General features: G+C 38.7%; 2 protein-coding genes across 4 annotated transcripts in view; both read left to right on the top strand.

The window, feature by feature from the left end:
* The first annotated feature begins 3,857 nt into the window (after window positions 1-3,857).
* The window catches only part of rassf9 (Ras association domain family member 9), a 47,305-nt gene continuing 25,694 nt past the window's right edge, over window positions 3,858-25,468 (top strand). Inside the window, exon 1 of one of the 3 annotated variants that reach the window (XM_008110899.3) lies at window positions 3,858-4,075. In XM_008110899.3, coding sequence (XP_008109106.1) covers window positions 4,029-4,075 — 47 coding nt within the window. In that variant the 5' untranslated portion in view covers window positions 3,858-4,028. Of the gene's footprint in view, window positions 4,082-6,016; window positions 6,215-25,468 lie in introns of those variants that run through there. The other 2 variants (XM_062982757.1, XM_008110900.3) reach the window with 2 other exon arrangements.
* On the top strand, window positions 15,326-18,395 carry LOC134299575 (uncharacterized). Its single transcript, XM_062982756.1, has 2 exons — window positions 15,326-17,936; window positions 18,163-18,395. Exon 1 carries the CDS (start codon window positions 15,484-15,486, stop codon window positions 17,578-17,580), a length of 2,097 nt encoding a protein of 698 aa, XP_062838826.1. The 5' UTR covers window positions 15,326-15,483; the 3' UTR covers window positions 17,581-17,936; window positions 18,163-18,395.

The raw sequence follows: 25,468 nt of genomic DNA, 5'->3' as shown, positions 1-25,468 counted from the left end.
CCTTGACATACTTACTAGAGAGCAGATCCACTCAATTCAGAAGGACTTAGATATAAGCCTGCTTAAATGTGTACTGAGAAGCCTGGTTTGGCCTAAACCTATCAAGGATATCTGATAAAATGGGTTAGAGTTCATAAATTTATTTCCTTTGTTTCTAAGGTATTCAACATGCAAGGACTCTAGAAATACTTTTAAGGGAGGTTTTAACATTGGTAGGTAGACTTGCATTAATCAACATGCAAGGTATAGCTAATTATTTTTCCCACTTTTCAATATGAAGACTTACAACCATAATGTCCATAGAAAAGTGGTGCTTCGTTCCAAGTAAGCGTTTATAGGACAGATTGCAGCCCATTCCCTCATTTCTCCAGGCCTCCAAGACAATTTTATCTTAATATTAGCACTTGATCATTTAATACGGTGCTATTCACAGTGGTGGTCCCTTGAACAGTGCCAATCTTTGGGCCATTTCTTCTAATCCTCTCACATTTTCATGTTATATGAAGATCTCAGCTAAACTCCAAAGTTAGCTGTCTACAATGTAGTGTTGCAATTTGCCCCAAAAATGGTTTTTCCCTGTAGTGACTTGCTTGCATCTATCTCACCTTCCTTCTCCTGGATCAACCCATACATTGTGGCCTACAGCTCTCATGCCACATGAACATTGTGGCTTGGCTGACATTGCTGCACCAAGAAGTTAGATTCATATATACATAGATTCATAAATAATTCATATTTAAAACAAGGGTTGCTAGTAGTGCCCATAAACTTGTAGAACAGACTATGAATGACCTTGCTTATTAAACTCACAATGAATGCTCTCTAGTTCATCTTCTCTATTGGGCATTTCATTGTGGTTGTTTCTCTTCATTTCCAACTTATGTCATGGGTTTTCTTATCATTGGTTTTCTTGACAAGATTTGGTCTTCATCTCAGACTGAGAGAGTGTGATTTGCCCAAGGTCAACCAATGGATTTCCTGGCTGAGCATCCATTCAAGACCTGTTCACCTGAGTTACAGTCCCACATTCAAATGACCACACCATGCTGACTTTGCTACTATTGGGGGGGGGGGGGGCTGATCAGAAAGTTGAGTAAAACAGTTTAAAACAGTGGTTCCCAACCTTTTTGACCAGGGCCCACTTAAATAGGGACCACTTTAACCAGGGACCACTCTCCAACAATAGGACCAAAAGGGTTATGAATCACTTTTTGGTCAGCTTTAGATTCGGTTTGGATATTTTAGGTGCTGATTCAGCAAATTGCACTTGATAGACCACATCAGCTCTAGTTTCTGATACATAACATAGGCCATCCAGTAGTCGCCATCTGCTTGCCCACAGAAAACCATATTTAATAATTTAGAGCTGATGTGGTCTATCCAATGCAATGGTCAGATCTGTGGAAAGGAGAGGAAATAAAATAAATAAATAAAGAGGAAGGGGGTTTGCGGACCAGATTTTCATTCTCACAGCCCAGCAGGTTGAGAACCACTGGTTTAGAACAATGATATCCTTGCTCCCCACATACTTATTTTATTCGGGGTGTTTTCCTCCAAAATGAACACACTGGTAGCAGTTTTTTAATTCTGGAAAAAAGTCCCATTTATCCACCAAAATATCCGTATTTACTTGAGTCTAATGTGCCATCAAATCTAATGTGTGCTTCAATTTTCAAAAAATTTAAACTCCCCAGAGGTATTTGCTGTTGGATGTAATGTGCAATGGCAAAAACTGTGCTCTTTGTAATTTGGCCATAAAGGTGTGCATTACAGTTGTTGCCTGCTAAGAATTCCACTCTTAAAGACAAAACAAAGACCAAATCTTCCAGCAATTGAAAGAAAAACCTTGAGGTGCATCTATGTTTTTGAACAAATCCACTTCAATTGCCTTGGTTCAGTACTATGGGATCATGGGAGTTGTAGTTTTACAAGGTCCTGAGCCTTCTTTGCCAAAGAATGCTGATGCCTTACCAAACTACAAATCCCACAATTGCACAGCATTGAGCCACCATGGCAATTAAATGAGAGATGGTATCCCTCAAATATGAGATCCAGGTGCTCCTGAAGCAGCTTCCCTTTTTGTTTTTGCTCAGCACTAGGATCACTGCATTATGCAAATCTAATATGCACCCAAATTTTGATGAGGTAATTTTGCCAAAAAAAGGTAAACATTAGATTTGAGTAACTATAGTATATCAGTAGGCCTTAGATCTCCTTTGTGGGTTGGTTCCATGACCTCCACATGGATTTCAAAATCCATGGGCACTCAAGTTAAACGATGTACCTTTTATAAAATGGCAAAATCAAGATTTCTTTTTGTGAATATTTGCAAACATGGTTGAATCCATGGATACAGAAGGCCAACTGTACATCTTTATCAGGGTTAAAAATTCCAATTGGCAAAATTACAAGATCAACTTGAAAGGAAGGTCACAACTCTGTGCTTCCACAATGCTGTGTAGTGATACCAACTTAATCGCCTTATATAAATTTATAACTTTAGATATAATTTGGATCTTGGATTAAATAACACTGTGTAACAGGATTTTTGTTCCTTGGTTATAAATGTCATTTGCCAATTGGTTATATCATAAAAACATGGAAAAAGTTGCAATCCACAAGTATGTGGACAATTTCAACATAAAGGAGGAAACCATGAAAATGAACAAAATCTGGCTACCAGTATCAAAAAATCTCTAAAATCAGGACAGTAAATAAAGCACAACACTCAGAAAACAGGGGAAGGCTCCTTCTTTGGAGGCGTTTAAGCAGAGATTGGATGGCCATCTGTCGGGGGTGCATTGAATGTGATTCTCCTGCTTCTTGGCAGGGGGTTGGACTGGATGGCCTGTGAGTTCTCTTCCAACTCTATGAGTCTATGCTTCTATGAATTCCAGACAAAAAACTATCAGGGCCTGTTAACACTGCCCAACAAAGGATTTCCCCAGACAGGAAGCAGCCAGGCTTTGAAGCTGCAAGGCTATTCAATGCTAATTAGGCGGCCAATTGCAACATTCACACTTGCCTCAGGCAAATAAGAGTTCTTCCACTCTGAACATTTCACAGATATATAAACCCCACTTGCCTAGTTTCCAACAGACCTCACACACAACCTCTGAGGATGCCTGCCATAGAGGTGGGCGAAACTTGAGGAGAGAATGCTTCTGGAACGTTGGCATACAGCCCGGAAAACTCACAGCAACCCAGTGATTCCTGCCATAAAAGCCTTCGACAATGCAATAATATTGTTTTTGCAGGACATTCCTGGAGCACATTTTCCTAAAGTTTTTCAATGAATATCTCATAGAACACGCCTGTGGGCAAACTTGGGCCCTCCGGGTGTTTTGGACTCCAACTCCCACCATTCCTAACAGCCTATCGGCTGTTAGGAATGGTGGGAGTTGGAGTCCAAAACATCCGGAGGGCCCAAGTTTGCCCACAGGCCTAGAATCATAGAATCATATAATAGTAGAATTGGAAGAGACCTCATGGGCCATCCAGTCCAACCCCCTGCTAAGAAGCAGGAAATCGCATTCAAAACACCCCCGACATTTGTCCATCCAGCCTCTGCTTAAAAGCCTCCAATAGCCTGTCTCAACCAATTCAACATAGTTTGTGGCAGCCACAAAAACAAAGTTTCTGGAGTATAGCAACTACTGTACTTTCAAAGTCAGTTCAGCACAATTAAACAGGAAATAATTCTTTCAAGCCTGGAACAGAACACTTTTCAAGTTTTGTTACATAGTGTAATCGTTCTAGTATTTATTCTTCCATAGGAATGTGACTGCATAGCCTTCGAACCCCCCTCCCTCGTTTCCTAAAGGTTTCCTCCAAGGCTGGAACTGGGCAGGCCTCCAAAAAACCAGAGAGCAGCAGCAGCAGCAGCGAGGAGGCAGGAGTTCAAAGTTAGCAACGGGTTGCACAACTTCGACGCTGGGTGACTATTAACAGGCGGAAAGTGCGGCGGGCGGAGGAGCTGCCCCAGGGAGACGCGGGTGGATGCCGCCTGCCTCGCTTCGGGTCCGGCCATGGCTCCCTTCGGAAGGAACCTCTTAAAGACCCGCCACAAGAACAGGTAAAGGTGCGCCCGAGACGTGGGATGCCTGAGCTGGGGGAGAGACCTGCGGATATGTTTCATTTCCCCAAGATCCACTGAATGAACGCCGGTTCTCTGCAAGAGAAAAACAGGAGGCCGTCCCTCCCAGGTTCCACCTAGACGCCGAATATATTATTGATCAATAGTAGAGTTTCACATTGAGATGCCCAGGATCTGATCAAGAGCCGGGATGCCTCGTTTCCCTCTCTTGTTTCTCCCAGATTAGTTTCTCAAAGAGTGAACTTTCCTTCTCTTTCTTCAGGCTCTGCTCCTTCAGAAAAGGGTGCATCTAGACCAGGCATGGGCAAACTTTAGCCCTCCAGGTGGTTTGGACTTCAACCCCCACAATTCCTAACAGCCGATAGGCTGTTAGGAATTGTGGGGGTTGAAGTCCAAAACACCTGGAGAGCCAAAGTTTGCCCATGTCTGATCTACACTGTAGAACAGTTCAATGGTCTTGGTAGTATTTTATTGTTTTTACTAGGGGGGATCCTGTGAATTTATGTTGTTGTGTTGACTGTTTTTTGCCTATGTTTTGTTTTGCACTTGTTCTAGTTTGTGCCACCCCTTCTTGAGTCTTTTGTGAGCCGCCCTGAGTCCCTCTGGAAGATGGTGGCGGGATATAAATAAAGTTGTATTATTATTTATTATTAGTACAATTTAGCAGTAATGGTCTAAGTAAAACTACAACCAATACTGAACATTTTCAGCAACTTGGTCATTTAAAATGGTTCAGGTCTACGCTCGCTCTGTGCAATCATGTTTTGCCTGAGTGTCATGTTTAAATTTATTGTTTTTTTTCTAATTTGGATTTTTTATTATAATGAGTATGTTATTGTCATTATATACTTTTGATATTAGTGAAGTAGTTGTGAAATTGAATGTTTACCTTTATATGTATGGGGAGAGAGGGTGGTTTAGAAATAATAATAATAATAATTATTATTTCTAAACCACCCTAAACCTAACCCTAAAGGCCACCCTACTGGATCTGCGCGCATCATCTGAAAATACATCACACAGTCCTAGACACTTGGGAAGTGGTCGACTTGTGATTTTGTGAAACGAAATCCAGCATATCTATCTTGTTTGCTGTGTCATACAACAATAACAATTATTATTATTATTATTATTATTATTATTATTATTATTATTATTATTATTATTATTCCCTGTCAAAGAGTGCTACAGCCCCCAGGATTCCATAACATTAAGCCTTGTCAGTTCAAGTGGAGTAAAACTGTATTAATATGCACCAAGGGAGAAAACTTTCCTTCTTTTGTGTTGTCGAAGGCTTTTTCCTTCTTTTTCTTCTCCCTCCACTCCTTCAAATAATGCTAATGTTCTTTTCTTAAAGCCCTGGAGACTGGATTCAGCTGGGCGTTCATGGGAGCATCTACACTGTAGGATGAATGCAGTTTGACTCCACTTTAACTTGCATGGCCCATTGCTATGGAAATGTGGGAGTTGCAGTTTTACAAGCTCCTCTACCTTCTCTGCTAAGGAGTGCCTGGTGCCTCATCAGACTACATCTCTCATGATCCCAGAGAGCCATGGCAGTTAAAATGATGTCGAACTGTATTCATACAGTGTAGACATCCCATGACACAAGGGCTGTAGCCAAGGGGGGGGGGGGGGGGGGGTTGAACCTGAATTTTTCAGGTTTGAAAAAAAAAAAAACCTGGTTTACTCATGAATTTCAACTGATTGACCAAATCCCCATGAGTGTCCACTGAAGTTTATATGTCTTGAGTGTCCACTGAAGTTTATCGGTGGAGCCTGATTTCTACATTATTTTGCGTTATGGAACTACTCTTCAAGATTCGCTTAAAAAAGTTTCAACCCCTCCCAAAAATTTTTTCTGGCTATGGCCCTACATGACACTATCCCGAGTGGGAGACTCCTAACCAACCAGTGTCGCAGCGCCCCTCGTCCGAAAGGGAAAAAATACATGCAAACTTCCTGCGTGAGACGGTTGCCTCGTGGGTTGGAAGGGGTTGTTTTCAAGGGGAGCGGACTTCACTGGCAGGATCAGCCCCTTCCCGTCTCAACTTTCCCGAAGTTGGTCTGAAACTTGCCAGGGATCTAACTTCGCTTTTCCCCAGGCAACCTTTGGCTGTAAGTTTGCTAAACTCAGAGGGAAAGGCGCGTGGATGGATGTGTGTATGCATGCATGTGTGTGTATTTTAATGAGTTCATTTGCAAAAGTTGAAAGCTGCTTTACATTCTGGTCTGTTCTCGTGGAGGGAGAGAAGTCTTACGTTGTTTAGAATTCTGTCGCTAAGTTCCTATCAGACGTGACAACAGAAAAAGTGTAACTAACTTCCCTTTCGGATAATAGCGGATTGTAATGCAAGTTCTTTCTTTTCTTTCCCACTTATTTGCAGGGGGTCTTTTGCCCCCATCTCCCAGGCTTGCTCCTATACTTCCTTTGCCAACTATTCTTAAAGGGGGAAATGCATGCTTGGGATTTGTGATTATTTTCAACTGCTAGTGTGGCTTAATCTGAAATGGAAGTACAGTAGTTGAGATGTAACCTGATAGTTTAGAAGTTGCCTTGGAAATGGCAGTGACTTAACAGTGGGTGGGCAGGGCAGCTAAAGTTGGGGATACTTTGGATTGTGGTTTCTTTCCTCTTCTGTTGTAATTTTGACTAGAGGTGTGTTTGGTTTCTGTCCTTTTAAAATAATTTTTTAATTTTCGCAATCTGAATCTGTGTTTTTTTCCCATGGTTTTTCCCTGTTTCCTCTAAAACTTGGGTTTGAGAAATCTGCTTTGGGTTCTTTCAAAGCTATATTTACATATATAAGTAATAATCAGCTAACAAAACCCAAGGTGAATGGAAAACAATGGAACTGTTGGTTACTCTTATCAGTAGTAGAGGCACGCAGCAATAAGAATGTGAGTTCAGGAATGTGGCTGGAGACAAAATAATTATTCCAAATATGTTTATGTGGATATACAAAAGGCAGAAAGTGATCTGTGATAATCCTATGAACAGTGACCTGAGATGAAGACTCATGGGGCAGCATGACATTTATTTCTGGGTGAATATGCATAAACATCAGTTTTCAAAGGCTTGTGCCTATTTGTTTTTCTGGAACCAAATGCTGAGAAAAACAGGGAAGTAAAAAAGCAGAATGTTTTAAGAACTTTTGCTGGAGATATATATAGTTTTAAATATGCAAGATGGAAAAATGTACAACTTGTTTTTGTGAAAAAGGGGTATCAGTCCCCAACTCTCTTCTGGGTTTGTTTTGTTTTTGCTGTCTCATTGTGGTGAATAGTGGAAAGCAAGTACTGGCACAATAACAGAGGGCAGCAACACAGACAAAGACACCCTTCATTGCATTACAGTACTGGAACCAGAGGGGCAATTGTGTAAGTTTGTTCCTGGTGGAGATCTGTGTCTGATCATTCAAGGGCTGCCAATGGAGATGGCAAGAGGATATTGTGCATCTGAAATGATGCAATGAGATAGGGCTTATTGTCTTACATTTTCTGTCTTTGCCAGCCTAATTCAAATCTTGCCCTGAGCAGGGTCTGCCTGTCAAACTTTTAATTGGTACCTTCGAGCTATTGGATAGGAAGTAGACATTTCTGACTCCCTGTTCCCAATTTTGGACTTAAATATAAATACATAGTGCCTGCGAGTTGTTATGGCCAGGTGTGTACAAAATCTCATGCATGTTCATTTGTAATCAACAGCAATGTTGTGAGGCCTGTTGATTACTAGAGCAAGGAAGTTAAACTAAATTTGTAATACCAATACTCAACAACTATCCAGTAAACATTTAAAAAGAGAGACACACAAAGTGGAATTGAGCATATCACCTGTATTTTATCTCTTAGTTGCAGATCATCTTACTATATTATCATGGTAACATCTGAATTACTTCACAAGTTTTTTTTTATATTCAGTGAGACTTAGGCCTCATCTGCACTGCCAGGGTAGACTCATATAATGCAATTCAGTGCTGTTAAACTGCATTATTTGAGTTTCCACTGATCATGTAATGCAGCTTCTGACTGCATTATATGGTGGTGTTGATGGGGCCTCTGGTTCAAGTAACCTTGTTGGATTTTTAAAATAAAAAACAGTCATAACATAAACAGGTCCTTTCACATTATGCAGCTACACCACTGGATCCCACTCTAACTGCCATGGCTACATCTTGTGGAATTTTGGGTTTTGTATTTTAGGGAGGGTCTATTCTTCCTGAGAATTCAAAGTACCCCTTTCTAAACTTTAGATCCAAGCTTCCATAGGATGTTACCATGGAGTTAAAGTGGAATATTGGCACTATAACTATGCAAAATGGAAGGGACCTAGCTCCCAAAGTGCATTCAGCCAAGGATTCAGCTGGCAGCAATAAACAGTTGGATACTGTTGGTAATGGGTAGCATATAAGCAGGATATGAAAATCAGACCTTATCCTTTATTTGTGGTCACTTAGTATCTGGTGTTCAGCAAGATGCTGTTGGTATTCCTGAAAGCTCTGTGTATTTATCAAGAGTTGAATAGTTTACTGTTTGTGACCATGCATTGAGGTGGAATTTAGCGTCATTCTTAAGCTTAGCCATAATAACATTAGTTGTTTAGAATCTGAAGTACAATTCGTTGCATTTGTCACATACTGGCAACTCATTTTTTGTAAACAACCACATGCAAGTGATCCACATTATGCCACAGGGACCCTGGAAACACATGAAAGCAGGAATTGGAACTGAAGGAAGATTTTGGAAAGGTGCCTGAGATAGCGATGGTAGTTGATTGTATGTTAAAACAGGGGTGGATAACTGTAGTATCCCTGGGACATTTTGGAAGCCAGATGGACTACCGAAAACACATCTATCATCTGGAATTAGAAGCCTTTTGGTTTTGAAAAAGTGACCATGCAACCTAATTGAAAGGCGAATTGCTGTTCCTGGAGGCTTCATCAAAAGCAATTTATTCACTCAATTTTGGACTGGTGTGGGATGATCCAAGATGTCTGGAGGGGTCAAAACTTGTAAAAGCAGTCTTGTGGATCAGCAATTTGGCCACCTTGTCCTTTGAATTAAAATGATCATCTCGTTTTCATTTTGAGTATGGAATGCTAACTTAGAGTAATACAGTAGGTTTGTGGACTATAACTCTAGAAACCAGAATTAAAATTTCTGCTTAGCCATGAACCAGGTGACCTTGAGCACATCAACTACAGAGGAAGTCAAAAACACTCCCTAAGAACAAGTCTTACCAAGAAAATTGATTTACTGTAAGTCAGAAATGACAAAGATACACAAGAAGAGAGTGTGAGGGCATGGCAACATTCTTACTTGCTGTTACTTATATAAAATGACAAAATCAAACTATGCTTTTTGGATTTTTTTTCATATTTACAAACCATGGTTGGATAAATCCATGGGAGTAGCAACCATGGATACAGAGGGTCAACTGTATTGTATTTTCTAGAGAGTTATGTTTTCTCATGATAGGCCCAAAGTACGACCATCTCAGTTTAGTCATCTTGGCTTCTGGGTAGAATTGAAGTTGATTTGCTCATGGATCCACTTATTTGTCATTTTGGCTGTGCTTGACATTTCCATAACACTCCCAAATGCCACATTTCAAATCATTCCTCAGACTAGCATATTTTTTTGCATCTGTATACACACAGAAATGTGTCTCTGTGTTGTCTGAACACTGAGGCTGCATTCTATGCATCTAAAGTTGTGAGATGTTCTCTAGGATGGTTCTGTTGAAATAAATAGTTTAACATCAAAATTGCTACAAGACTCATCCTGCCACCCTGACTTATCCTACACTCTAAATGGGTTCCTGAGTCAACTCAAACACAAATGACCTCCTATATATACAATTGAAAATGAATCAGTTCAGTAAATAATATATCTGGCAAATTAATATACTGTTTAAATTCACAGTAATATCGAACACCATCAAATGGATTGTCCCATATACATAGAAATGCAGTCGGCGTTAAATTCACAGTAATAACAAGCAGCCTCAAATGGATAGTCCAATATACATTGAAGTGCAATCGGCGTTGTATATTCTATTGCCGAGAAGAGTAAGTTCGCCACGACCGGTTTCGGCCCTGCATCAGGCCTTCCTCTGGTGGTCTGAAAATAGTTACGTACACTAACATAAGTAACAAAATATATCCATAAAACATCATCCATTGCCTAATACTAACATGGTTCCAAACTTAACACTTGTTCTCTTTAGAGATACATGTCATTTACATTATGAAATGTATATCAAAGACACCAATAGTTACATACACAAAATATAAGTAACTACCTATCCATTGAGTAATAACTATAAACAACATTACAATATACTTACATAGTTCCAAATTTAACACTTGTTCTCCTTAGAGATACCTGTTTTTTACAGTGGAATCTAGGTCAAAGGAACAAGGAGTGGCCATAAGCATTAAAGAGTTACAAACATCCAAAAATTTGTTTTTAAACAAATTGTATATTTCTAAAACAGTATATACTCACGGGATACTCTGCTGTGTGTTAGGTTCTAATTGCGAGTATGAAAAGCATCAAGGGGTTGCCTCAATTTAAAGGGGAAGATGTTAAAGAAACAGAAAGGTTTATATGAAGATATAGAAGAAATACCACCAGATGGTGCTATGAGTACCCTTATTGTATTGGGTGTATTCAATTAGGGATTTATAGTATGCTAAGGTTCTATATATAACAACTGTATGAATTTTGTTCATTTAAGCCCTGTGGATGTTCTGTCCGTAATCTGAAAATCCAATATGTTTCCCTTTGCAAAAGTTTATTATTGAAGTCCATATGTTTGGATTGTGATACTACTTCTAGTATGTGGTATTTGAATGATTCAGGACTATGCTGTAGATCACAGAAATGTTTGTACAGTATGGATTCTCTGACATGATTTCGTATTTTGCTCCTGTGCTCTATAATTCTGCTCTTAACTTCTCGACGAGTCTGCCCCACATATGATAAATTACAATCACAAATTATCATGTAAATAACCCCTTTGGTTGTACAGGTGGCAAAATGGGGAAATTTAAATTCGAATGATAGATGTTGGTGTGTCAAGATTTTGGTCTCTATCAATTGGCTGCATACTGAACAATGATGGCAGCGATAGTTGCCCACCAGATTAGATTTTACAGTCCGGGGCCTATTGGTTATGTTTGAATGTACCAATATATCCCCAATATTCCTTGTTCTTTTATATGCTACCAGAGGGGGTCTATCACATCCAGGGATGTCTCTTATTAAGTTCCAGTACTTTTTAACAGTTTTGATGGCTAGATTGGACAAACTTGTAAGTGTGAGTGGCCATATCAATCTGTCTACTCCTGGTCTAATTTTGTCCTCTAGGAGTTTAGATCTAGGAATACTGGCAACCTTCGAGTAGGCTGATTGTATTATGGACTCTGGGTAACCTCGATTTCTGAACCTGCTTTTTGTCTCTTCCATTTCCTGATTGAAGTCCTGTAGGGTAGAGGAGTTGCGTTTAATCCTGAGCATCTGTGTAAAGGGTAAATTATTTTTTAATGCCCAATGATGGTAACTGTTGTAATGTAACAAGGAGTTTCTATCAGTGGTTTTTCGGTGGTTACTCACTTTCAATCGATCATTTTCCTTTGTAACCACGACATCTAGAAAAATCAAGGATGTAGAACTGATGTTTCCTGTAAATTTAATTTTGAGGTGAATTGTATTGATCCAGGATAATAACGTTACTGCCTCCTGATGTGAATTAACAATGATAAAGATATCATCAATAAATCTACAATATTTGATAATGCCGTCCGCTACAGGGTTCTTTGTGTGATTCAAGATAGTTTCATTCTCCAAATTATCCATGAATAAATTGGCTATCGCTGGCGCGACAGGACTGCCCATGGCTACACCTTGTATTTGGAAATAGTATTTTTCATCAAACTTGAAGTAATTTTTTTCAAGAATAATATCAAGAAGATCCAACAAAAAAAAGGTGGGAGGGTGGTGATTAGGCCTCCTGTTCAAGGTTGATTCACATATATATCGTGCCTCCTCTAACGGAATATTGGTATACAGTGATATTACATCTACAGACATCAGGACTGCATCTGTTGGGATCACCAAGGATTCAATAATGTTAATAAAATGTTTTGTATCTCTAACATAGGAAGAAGTCTGTTTCACAAAAGGTTGTAAATAGTGGTCCACAAATTTAGCTAGTGGTTCTAAGACTGAGCCCGATCCGGATACAATAGGACGGCCAGGTACCGGTCTGATGTTTTTATGTATTTTGGGTAGAGTATATAGTACAGGGATTCTGGGCCATGGTGTATGTAGAAATTTATATACATCCTCTGATATATATCCAAGTGCCAGCCCTTCCAATGTCACCGTTCTTATAATTGACTGGATATGGTGTGTAGGGTCCCGTTCTATATTGAGATAATGTTCTCTTACAGATAATTGTCTATGGATCTCATCCATATAATCCGTGCGGTTCATTAATACTATGGCTCCACCTTTATCAGCTGGCTTCCAAACCAGATCTTTGTCATTAGCTAAATTGTGAAGGATGTGCCATTCCTTACTGGAAAAATTTGTACTGTATGATCTTTTTTGCTTTATAATTGTACAACATAATTCTTCAGATACTGTCTTCTCAAAAACTCTGAGGCCAATATGGTCAGTCGTAGGAAAAAAATTACTCCGTGGTTTGAAAGTGGAGGTAATAGGGTTTATTTTGGTTCCAAAATGATGTCTTAATCTAATGGTGCGAAATAACCTACCTAATTCTATTCGCATCCTAAATGGATTATACTTAGGTTTAGGGACAAATGATAGACCTTTGTTGACAACCTCCCTCTCTTGAGGGGTTAGAACTCTTCTAGATAAATTCACGACTAGGTCTTCCGTTTGGCATTTGGAGCCTCTTGAAAAAAACGATTGGGTCTATTCCTAGTACGCCCCGTACGTCTGGGTACCCGAATGTTATCACTCCTAGTAGAGGCCATGCTACGTCCTGAACTGTCTGACATGGATTCTGTGTCTTCTTCAGAAGTATATTCACTAAACCTTACTTGTTTTTTAGAATATTGGCGTTTAGAGTATAGCCACTGGTAAACTCTGTTATTGTTGTAATCATTTTCATCCCGCTCAAACTTTTTAAGTTTGAAAGATCTAAGTTGTTGGGAAAATTCTTTAAGTTTACATGTGAGGGTGTCCAAATCAGTTTTAAACTGGTCCTCAGAGTTGAGTCTCTCCAATATAACCTGAGTTTGGGTTCTTACATTGGCTATTTCATCATTGGAGCGTGCAATAAGTAAGAGCATCAAATCCTGCGAGCACTTATTGAGAATTGCCACCCATTTTTGATTAAAGGATTCATCATCATGAAACATTCCTGGGGGTTTAAAAATCCGTAATCCCCTAGGAATTCTGTTAGCTCTGATATATTCTGCCAATGTTGAAGCATGTAAATCTAATCTAATCTCTCTGCGTTTCAGTTTTTCATACTCCCTTATGCCTGTTGCCGTGTTGGGGTTACCAGAAGTAGATTCCCCAGATTCAAACAATGATCTGTCTTTGATTAAGGATTCCTTAAATTTATCATCAAAACTTAATCCTTGTTGCCACTCAGCCATGACAAAGCAAAGCTTTGGAAAGAACACTCTAAATGGGTTCCTGAGTCAACTCAAACACAAATGACCTCCTATATATACAATTGAAAATGAATCAGTTCAGTAAATAATATATCTGGCAAATTAATATACTGTTTAAATTCACAGTAATATCGAACACCATCAAATGGATTGTCCCATATACATAGAAATGCAGTCGGCGTTAAATTCACAGTAATAACAAGCAGCCTCAAATGGATAGTCCAATATACATTGAAGTGCAATCGGCGTTGTATATTCTATTGCCGAGAAGAGTAAGTTCGCCACATCTCTAAGGAGAACAAGTGTTAAATTTGGAACTATGTAAGTATATTGTAATGTTGTTTATAGTTATTACTCAATGGATAGGTAGTTACTTATATTTTGTGTATGTAACTATTGGGGTCTTTGATATACATTTCATAATGTAAATGACATGTATCTCTAAAGAGAACAAGTGTTAAGTTTGGAACCATGTTAGTATTAGGCAATGGATGATGTTTTATGGATATATTTTGTTACTTATGTTAGTGTACGTAACTATTTTCAGACCACCAGAGGAAGGCCTGATGCAGGGCCGAAACCGGTCGTGGCGAACTTACTCTTCTCGGCAATAGAATATACAACGCCGATTGCACTTCAATGTATATTGGACTATCCATTTGAGGCTGCTTGTTATTACTGTGAATTTAACGCCGACTGCATTTCTATGTATATGGGACAATCCATTTGATGGTGTTCGATATTACTGTGAATTTAAACAGTATATTAATTTGCCAGATATATTATTTACTGAACTGATTCATTTTCAATTGTATATATAGGAGGTCATTTGTGTTTGAGTTGACTCAGGAACCCATTTAGAGTGTTCTTTCCAAAGCTTTGCTTTGTCATGGCTGAGTGGCAACAAGGATTAAGTTTTGATGATAAATTTAAGGAATCCTTAATCAAAGACAGATCATTGTTTGAATCTGGGGAATCTACTTCTGGTAACCCCAACACGGCAACAGGCATAAGGGAGTATGAAAAACTGAAACGCAGAGAGATTAGATTAGATTTACATGCTTCAACATTGGCAGAATATATCAGAGCTAACAGAATTCCTAGGGGATTACGGATTTTTAAACCCCCAGGAATGTTTCATGATGATGAATCCTTTAATCAAAAATGGGTGGCAATTCTCAATAAGTGCTCGCAGGATTTGATGCTCTTACTTATTGCACGCTCCAATGATGAAATAGCCAATGTAAGAACCCAAACTCAGGTTATATTGGAGAGACTCAACTCTGAGGACCAGTTTAAAACTGATTTGGACACCCTCACATGTAAACTTAAAGAATTTTCCCAACAACTTAGATCTTTCAAACTTAAAAAGTTTGAGCGGGATGAAAATGATTACAACAATAACAGAGTTTACCAGTGGCTATACTCTAAACGCCAATATTCTAAAAAACAAGTAAGGTTTAGTGAATATACTTCTGAAGAAGACACAGAATCCATGTCAGACAGTTCAGGACGTAGCATGGCCTCTACTAGGAGTGATAACATTCGGGTACCCAGACGTACAGGGCGTACTAGGAATAGACCCAATCGTTTTTTTCAAGAGGCTCCAAATGCCAAACGGAAGACCTAGTCGTGAATTTATCTAGAAGAGTTCTAACCCCTCAAGAGAGGGAGGTTGTCAACAAAGGTCTATCATTTGTCCCTAAACCTAAGTATAATCCATTTAGGATGCGAATAGAATTAGCTAGGTTATTTCGCACCATTAGATTAAGACATCATTTTGGAACCAAAATAAACCCTATTACCTCCACTTTCAAACCACGGAGTAATTTTTTTCCTACGACTGACCATATTGGCCTCAGAGTTTTTGAGAAGACAGTATCTGAAGAATTATGTTGTACAATTATAAAGCAAAAAAGATCATACAGTACAAATTTTTCCAGTAAGGAATGGCACATCCTTCACAATTTAGCTAATGACAAAGATCTGGTTTGGAAGCCAGCTGATAAAGGTGGAGCCATAGTATTAATGAACCGCACGGATTATATGGATGAGATCCATAGACAATTATCTGTAAGAGAACATTATCTCAATATAGAACGGGACCCTACACACCATATCCAGTCAATTATAAGAACGGTGACATTGGAAGGGCTGGCACTTGGATATATATCAGAGGATGTATATAAATTTCTACATACACCATGGCCCAGAATCCCTGTACTATATACTCTACCCAAAATACATAAAAACATCAGACCGGTACCTGGCCGTCCTATTGTATCCGGATCGGGCTCAGTCTTAGAACCACTAGCTAAATTTGTGGACCACTATTTACAACCTTTTGTGAAACAGACTTCTTCCTATGTTAGAGATACAAAACATTTTATTAACATTATTGAATCCTTGGTGATCCCAACAGATGCAGTCCTGATGTCTGTAGATGTAATATCACTGTATACCAATATTCCGTTAGAGGAGGCACGATATATATGTGAATCAACCTTGAACAGGAGGCCTAATCACCACCCTCCCACCTTTTTTTTGTTGGATCTTCTTGATATTATTCTTGAAAAAAATTACTTCAAGTTTGATGAAAAATACTATTTCCAAATACAAGGTGTAGCCATGGGCAGTCCTGTCGCGCCAGCGATAGCCAATTTATTCATGGATAATTTGGAGAATGAAACTATCTTGAATCACACAAAGAACCCTGTAGCGGACGGCATTATCAAATATTGTAGATTTATTGATGATATCTTTATCATTGTTAATTCACATCAGGAGGCAGTAACGTTATTATCCTGGATCAATACAATTCACCTCAAAATTAAATTTACAGGAAACATCAGTTCTACATCCTTGATTTTTCTAGATGTCGTGGTTACAAAGGAAAATGATCGATTGAAAGTGAGTAACCACCGAAAAACCACTGATAGAAACTCCTTGTTACATTACAACAGTTACCATCATTGGGCATTAAAAAATAATTTACCCTTTACACAGATGCTCAGGATTAAACGCAACTCCTCTACCCTACAGGACTTCAATCAGGAAATGGAAGAGACAAAAAGCAGGTTCAGAAATCGAGGTTACCCAGAGTCCATAATACAATCAGCCTACTCGAAGGTTGCCAGTATTCCTAGATCTAAACTCCTAGAGGACAAAATTAGACCAGGAGTAGACAGATTGATATGGCCACTCACACTTACAAGTTTGTCCAATCTAGCCATCAAAACTGTTAAAAAGTACTGGAACTTAATAAGAGACATCCCTGGATGTGATAGACCCCCTCTGGTAGCATATAAAAGAACAAGGAATATTGGGGATATATTGGTACATTCAAACATAACCAATAGGCCCCGGACTGTAAAATCTAATCTGGTGGGCAACTATCACTGCCATCATTGTTCAGTATGCAGCCAATTGATAGAGACCAAAATCTTGACACACCAACATCTATCATTCGAATTTAAATTTCCCCATTTTGCCACCTGTACAACCAAAGGGGTTATTTACATGATAATTTGTGATTGTAATTTATCATATGTGGGGCAGACTCGTCGAGAAGTTAAGAGCAGAATTATAGAGCACAGGAGCAAAATACGAAATCATGTCAGAGAATCCATACTGTACAAACATTTCTGTGATCTACAGCATAGTCCTGAATCATTCAAATACCACATACTAGAAGTAGTATCACAATCCAAACATATGGACTTCAATAATAAACTTTTGCAAAGGGAAACATATTGGATTTTCAGATTACGGACAGAACATCCACAGGGCTTAAATGAACAAAATTCATACAGTTGTTATATATAGAACCTTAGCATACTATAAATCCCTAATTGAATACACCCAATACAATAAGGGTACTCATAGCACCATCTGGTGGTATTTCTTCTATATCTTCATATAAACCTTTCTGTTTCTTTAACATCTTCCCCTTTAAATTGAGGCAACCCCTTGATGCTTTTCATACTCGCAATTAGAACCTAACACACAGCAGAGTATCCCGTGAGTATATACTGTTTTAGAAATATACAATTTGTTTAAAAACAAATTTTTGGATGTTTGTAACTCTTTAATGCTTATGGCCACTCCTTGTTCCTTTGACCTAGATTCCACTGTAAAAAACAGGTATCTCTAAGGAGAACAAGTGTTAAATTTGGAACTATGTAAGTATATTGTAATGTTGTTTATAGTTATTACTCAATGGATAGGTAGTTACTTATATTTTGTGTATGTAACTATTGGTGTCTTTGATATACATTTCATAATGTAAATGACATGTATCTCTAAAGAGAACAAGTGTTAAGTTTGGAACCATGTTAGTATTAGGCAATGGATGATGTTTTATGGATATATTTTGTTACTTATGTTAGTGTACGTAACTATTTTCAGACCACCAGAGGAAGGCCTGATGCAGGGCCGAAACCGGTCGTGGCGAACTTACTCTTCTCGGCAATAGAATATACAACGCCGATTGCACTTCAATGTATATTGGACTATCCATTTGAGGCTGCTTGTTATTACTGTGAATTTAACGCCGACTGCATTTCTATGTATATGGGACAATCCATTTGATGGTGTTCGATATTACTGTGAATTTAAACAGTATATTAATTTGCCAGATATATTATTTACTGAACTGATTCATTTTCAATTGTATATATAGGAGGTCATTTGTGTTTGACCCTGACTTATCCTGACATACATTCTCACCCTCTGTATCAGTGGTTCTCAACATGTCAGTCCCCAGATGTTTTGGCCTTCAACTCCCTGAAATCCTAACAGCTGGTAAATTGGCTGGGATTTCTGGAAGGTGTTGTCCAAAACACCTGGGGACCCACAAGTTGAGAACCACTGCTCTATATCTTTGGAGCTTTCACACAGCAAATTACAACCTGGATATTTGTAAGCTGCAGTCCCTTCTTACATGGGCTAATCTGTTAGGAATGTTTGGCAGTGAGGCGGATTCAGTATTCAAAGGGGTATTGCTAAAGAATTGTGTGTCTTTCCATCATACTATGTTAACATACTGTTCATGCAAACAGTCAAAGCTATGCAGGAGGTAAAATCCTTCCCAACATTAATGTTCTGGCTTTGTGTAGTATAGATAAATTGAGCTGCAAATTATGGTGGTCAAATGTGTAACTGGGATTTCAGTATGAAACTATGCATTTTTCCCTCTAATAGCAAACACAGATCATGAGTTTGAAGGAATACATATTTTAAAGGATGAGGAAACACTGAGAAACAAGTAGAAAGTGTTGACATTCTCAAGAACCCCCAAATGTTTCAAAAATTAAACACCTCCAGCCCCAAAAGCTTAGATCAGTGGTTCTCAACCTGTGGGTCCCCAGATAATTTTGTCCTACAACTTCCAGAAATCCCAGCCGGTTTACCAGCTATTAGGATTTCTGGGAGTTGAAGGCCAAAAATATGTTGAGATCCCAAGTTGAGAACCACTGGCTTAGATGATCCTAGCCATGGAATTACATATGCCTAATGTGAGGGATCTAGAGACAAGTAGCTATAATGAAGAGAGTTTTATAGACTGAAATTCTGTATCTTGGCCACTGCAATATTTTGTTACAGGCCCTGCCCATCCATTATAAAGTTTAAATTAACTATTCATCAGAAGAGGAGCTAGTATACTATTCTGCTAATGTTCTTGCATGCAAAGGAAATTGCCTCTTAAAATCTGCAAATAAAGGATCATGTGTCATATTACATGGTCTTGGTTACATGTTAACATGAAAGTGCATGTATTAGAGCTTGGATAAGAAAAAATAAGCCAGAACATCAATTTGCGGTATAACAGAGGAACACGCTTTTTCCATGCCCCTAATGACTTGCTGTATTACAAAAAGTACAGCTCACTTTTGAAGAGTGAGTGTAGCAGTCCAGAGTACTGCCACATATGTTTTGTATGATGTTCATGCTTCTGAATAAGCATGCACACGATCAAGGTGCACTTTGGCAAACATTTTCCAATAATCTCTGCATATTTGCAAAAGTAATCTTCAGGAAGACTAATCTCTGAGGCAAATCGCAAATATACAGGTTGAACATACGGAATTAGAAATCCAAAATGCTCCAAAATCATCCATGTGGGTGGCAGAGATACTGGAATTTATCCAAACAGAATTGAAGCAGAACAATCCTTATCGTATGATGCTGTGTGCACTTGTTGCTGATCTGCCTCCTTCCCATGATAAATCTAGTCCTGTTGTGGATGAGGCAACCCTCCAATAGCTCCAGATCATGTCACATTCACATCACGTACCTGATAGGATGAACCTATTTCACTTCTGTGTTGGATGCTGACACTCAAATGATGTCAAGGGAAGGATTCCCCTCTTGTCTCACTCTTGCCATATGCCCTTCACTATTTCCGAAGCAGTATTTCTGCTTTAGTTGTATTTTTTTTTTAAAAAATAACCTTACCTGGAAGTGTCAACTTACCTTTAAAAAAAAAGTGCAGGAGGGTGGACTTATGTAGTAAGTACAAACATAGAACCATGGGTTGGCAACTTGGCACAGTTGCAGAAATACAAACAGATGTGATAGTGAGGATGCACACTATCAGAGATCCCATGACTACTGTGGAATTGTGGCTTTATGAAATACAGTCCTAACAAGTTTGCTTTCTGATGGTTCAATGTACAAAATTATTAAAAGTACTGAATAAAATTACTTTTGGGCTATGTGTATAAGCAGAAATGAATTTTGTGTTTAGACTTGGGATTCATTATGCGTGCAAGTATAATTACTCCCACAATTTTTTAAAAAACACTTCTGGTCCCAAGCATTTTGGATAAGGGATACTCAACCTGTATCCATTTCTTTTAATGGTTAATTATTTACTCCTTTAGGAAGTTAGGCAACAATTTCATTCTAGCAGAGTAAATTACAGGATGAATGACTCACACACGATGCTACACAATCCAGAGAAAGAACAAGAGTTGGGTTACATGCAAGGTTACCATTTTCAATAGAGTTGAGAATATGCAAATTAGTCAGGGAAAGTTAGGAAATTTGTAGTAAAGCTGGAGTAAAGTATTGGCAGGATGCAATCCTAATATAATGATACATAAATATCCCATGTTTTGATTAAATTACAATTAATATGTTTTAATTGATGATAATAATAGCAATAATAAATTTACATCATTTATTATGGAAAGGTTGATTGGCAATTGGGCAATATGAAAATACAAACAAACTAGAAGCAGTTTCAATTGATCTGAAAAATGTGACTATTTTGGTTGAGATAAAAAATAAGAATAAGTAAGTATCTATCTTGATTCCTTTTAATCTAACAAGTCTTGTAAAGTCTAGTCCTGCTTCTGGGTCTAAGATAACCTTTGTCCTGGACTCGAGATAGCTGTCTCCTACACTAGAGGATTCAGGGAAGCATTTGAGAACTTTTTTAATTAGTAAAATAAAAATACGTAGGGGAGGGGTTATGGAACTGTGTTCTTCCAAGGTCCATTGAGGGGGATGTGTGGGTTTCCAGAGCTCAAGTACCTATACCTGGTTAAGAGATTTCATTGTTTTATCGCTCTATCTTACTTTTATTGAGGTAAAAACATTTCAAAATACATACATTTCTTTACTTAATCGTTGTGGTTCAAAGACACTCACATTGAAGCTCCTATCTGTGGGGATTCATACCAAATTCCAAGGGTGTATATGGATAATAGTGAACCCTATATTTTTACTATATCTAAGCTGGAAGCATACTATAGAATCACACTGGAGGACCTAGAGAGGTCCACAAAAACTTCTGGTGGTGGATATACTGTAATGACTGCTATTACTTCTTAAAAAAAACACACACACATCTATTTTCGAATAAGAGTCAGAGATTGTTAAAAGCTTGTCAGGGAAATGGAAAATGAAAGGTTTTGTGTTAAAAGCTAATGGAAAAGATAGAGATACTAATTGCAGAAATAGTCATCTCTTAAGAAGTGATTGTGCTTACCTGGGAGAACTGAAATTCAAAATTATATCCTATGGACTGATAACCAATAAATTTGATCAAATCCTTTAATGTATTTCTCTTTTGATTCTATTCCATAAATTTGGTTATCTATATTATATGTGTGTATCTTAGTGGCAAAGTGTGTTAAAGCGCTGAGCTGCTGAACTTGCAGACCAAAAGGGCCCAGGTTCAAACTCCGGGAGCGGCCGCTGCTAGCTCCAGCTCCTGCCAACCTAGCAGTTTGAAAACATGGCAATGTGAGTAGATCAATAGGTACCGCTCTGGCGGGAAGGTAACGGCACTCCATGCAGTCATGCCGGCCATATGACCTTGGAGGTGTCTATGGACAACGCCGGCTCTTCAGCTTAGAAATGGAGATGAGCACCAATCCCCAGAGTCAGACATGACTGAACGTCAGGCGAAACCTTTACCTATCTTAGTATATGTCTTAGTAATATCATGATTTGCTTGTTGTTTTGATATTCAATGCTATACTAACTTCAAAATCCAATGTAAAGATATTTTGCTGAAAGGCTCAAAACTGTTGCTGAGCAGGCCAAGAAAGGAAGCAGGACTCTTCAGGAGTCTGTCCTAGTCATCAAGCTAAGCAGCCCGCTATGAGAGCACAGTATGAAATAACTTCAGATGAATCAGGTTTTAAGCTGCTTCAGGAGCCAGGCTTAGCCCAGCAGGCTAAACCACTAGTTGCAGAAAATCCTGCCAATTGAAAGGTCAGCGGTTCGAGCCTAGGTCAGGGTGAGCACCCACCATTAGCCCCAGCTCCCTGCCCACCTAGCAGATTGAAAGTAGAAATGTGAGTAGATAAATAGGTACCACTTTTAGCGGGGAGGTAATAAAGGAACACTTAAGGACATCGATCAGGATAATGTCTAAGGATGACAAAGCTCCTTAGCATGAAAGATGAAGCAACAGCCCTCCCCACCCCCAAGGCAGGAGTCGAGCACAGCCTCCAAGATACCAGAAATAAGAAGGGAAATGCCTTTACCTTTGTTTGTGTATTGTTTGTCCTTGTTAAATGTATAACAGCATTGAATGCTTGCCGTATGTGTGTTCTGTAATCCACCCTGAGTCCCCTCAGCAAAATATAAGTAAAGTATATTATTATTATGAGAAACCCTCCCTTTTGTACACACCACCCAGTGCGTTAAAGGGACACCTTGCTGTTCTTCCATCTGTCTGTTGGCTTTGCTGCATGGAAGACTTCAGTCATGACCACCATGTGACCTCTTGAGCTGCAAATTTTGGGGATCTCTTTCCAGATGATGAAGACATCAGAATGAGAAAGAAGGAGAAGAAGAACCCCCTTTTTGCAGTGGTTCCCCTCATTCCTAGAGGAATGAAGTCAGAAAGCAGTTTTGGGAGATTGTGTTTGTCACCTTGGCTGTTGGCCTGTGAATCAGTTTTGTTCCCGTGCTGTTTAGCATGTACATGAAACTGTTGAGAGAGATCATTTGGAGTTCTGGAGTGATCAGATCCAATGGAGTACTTCATGCATGTCAATTGGCGATATGCAGAGAACAAGAGATTGCGAAAGTGCAGGAGGGGTAGATTGAGATATTTAGAAGGTTTATTTTTAAAAAATCAGACAGCTGTAAATTCTACTTGGCAGACTGCTTTGGATTTAAGGTGCAGAATATGCAGTATCGTTAATTGATTGTGGCCTGATAGGTATCCCACTCACTTTAGTGGTTTATGAAGCTTCCCCCAATAGAGCTGGGCTCCTGTTCACATCTATAATGAACTGTCAAGCTCTAGAAACCCCTGTATCCACATATGGGTAATTGCACAATACCTACATTTTCCAAAGCAGTTTGGTGAACAATGAAGGATGATTGAAGTAAGCATTTCTCTATTGCTGGGATGGAAATGATGTAGCCTTTTCAGATGTTGTTGGACTACACATCCCAGCAGTCTTAGCAGCATAGCTAATGGCAAGGATTCTGGGAAACTGCGGCCCAATAACTGTTGGGATGCCAAATGATTCCCATCTCTGATTTATGGTGGCAACCTTGCTGTACTGATATGTGTGGTAACTTTTTCTGAATGTGATCAGTAGTCTACCAGGCTTATTTCAGGGCTCTGGAATTTATGGATGAACCATTTAGTAGAAGCTGAATACTTAAGAGAGTACTTCTGTGGGTACTGACTAAATAATGTTCTAAACCAAAATTTAATTCCATTGAATGCAAACCCAATAAATCATTGGAACTTGTGTGTCTTAACTTGACCCAGTTACCATTGATTCAGTGAGTCTCCTCTAGAAGGTGCTTAACAGTTGGATTGTGGGTATATTTTAAGATTGACAGAAGACGACCAGTTCATGACACAGACATGGTTTGTGTCATTGTTACTTCAGAAAGGGGTTTCTTGGTGGTTACTTGGGAAAGTGTTGGCCTCCATGCTTCTTAGATTAGACTATTAATTTATCTATATGTCTAAGGAAACCTGACAAAATTCACCATAAATCGACAATCAGAAATCATGTCCAAAATATCTGAAAAGCACCAGGTATGGGAAAGCTGGGTTAAAAAGCAAACTGCAGAACATTCTGCTAAACCATGTTCTTTTAACACAAATCAAATAAAAGTAATGCATGTAACATTAGAGAGAAATCTGTCTAAAGATAAATATATCTTTAATTATTATTTACTTTGATGTTCCTGGATGGCAATATGGGTGTGGTCTTCACATCTGTGTTCCACTGTGTTTATTATAATTATGAGCTAAAATTTCCTACATGGATGGAATATAGTTTTATGGCTAAAAGGAAGCACAGCTTAACTTCCTTTTTTTAAACAGACAAAAGAGAAGAGAACAGTAAGAATTGGTAAAAGGCTTGCAGAACAAGATGCAACTTGAGTTTATTCCCAAGGTAGCATCCATATAAATGCAGACTACCTTAGTCTTCAGCAGAAGCCTTAGTAAAAGGTTGCCTGCAATGAATTACAAGCTACCTTGGGAATGAACCTTGTTGAGCTCAGTGAGATTTATTTTTATGTAAACCTCTAGTTTGAGAAAAAACTTCCTTGCGAAAGTACTGAAATACAGTTGGCCTTTGATATCTGCCAAGGTTAGGTTCCAAGACTCCCCTGCCCCCACTCACATGGAAAATCAAAATCTGTGGATGCTCAACTTCCATTGTATAGGGTGATGTAGTAAAATATGACCTTTATATAAAGTGACAAAATCAAAGTTTGCTTTTTGGAACTTGTTTTTCTAAAAAAAAATATTTTCAAGATGTGGATAGTTGAATCATGGCTACAGAGTCCATGAATATGGAAGGCCTATTGTATCCATAGGAAATCCAAAGTCAATTCACAGATCAGCAATCATAAGTCCCCCAAAAAGAAAAAAGGTACTAGGCTGTTGTAAACATAGGACAATATACAAAACAAAACCTGGACCAGTCAGGATGTCTGCTTAAAATAGAAACAGGAAAAATGTATGAACATTTTTGTCTAAAGTTTGATGCCAGGCTAATGAGCAGCACACTGTCTCTAAAGGGATGGAGCTTTTCCAGTAAGACACTTCCTGGTGATCAGGCAGAATTTGGGCGTCTGTCTGCCGTCAAGCAGGGTCTAGTCTGGCAGCCTCTGACTAATAATTAGTTAGGCCAAATTGTCAAGTGCTGCAATGAACAGATGGAAATAAGCTGTCTCTCTATGTTTAATGATACACTGCAAAAGAAATTACACA

Source organism: Anolis carolinensis, chromosome 5, assembly GCF_035594765.1.
Source record: "Anolis carolinensis isolate JA03-04 chromosome 5, rAnoCar3.1.pri, whole genome shotgun sequence".
In the NCBI taxonomy this organism is placed as follows: Eukaryota; Metazoa; Chordata; class Lepidosauria; order Squamata; family Dactyloidae; genus Anolis; species Anolis carolinensis.
The sequence above is the reverse complement of the archived record's forward strand: the minus strand, read 5'-3'. Positions and strand labels throughout refer to the sequence as shown.

Bases quoted from the DNA above. Each gene is read 5' to 3' on its own strand.
- LOC134299575 (XM_062982756.1), top strand. From the start codon at position 15,484: ATGCGAATAGAATTAGCTAGGTTATTTCGCACCATTAGATTAAGACAT.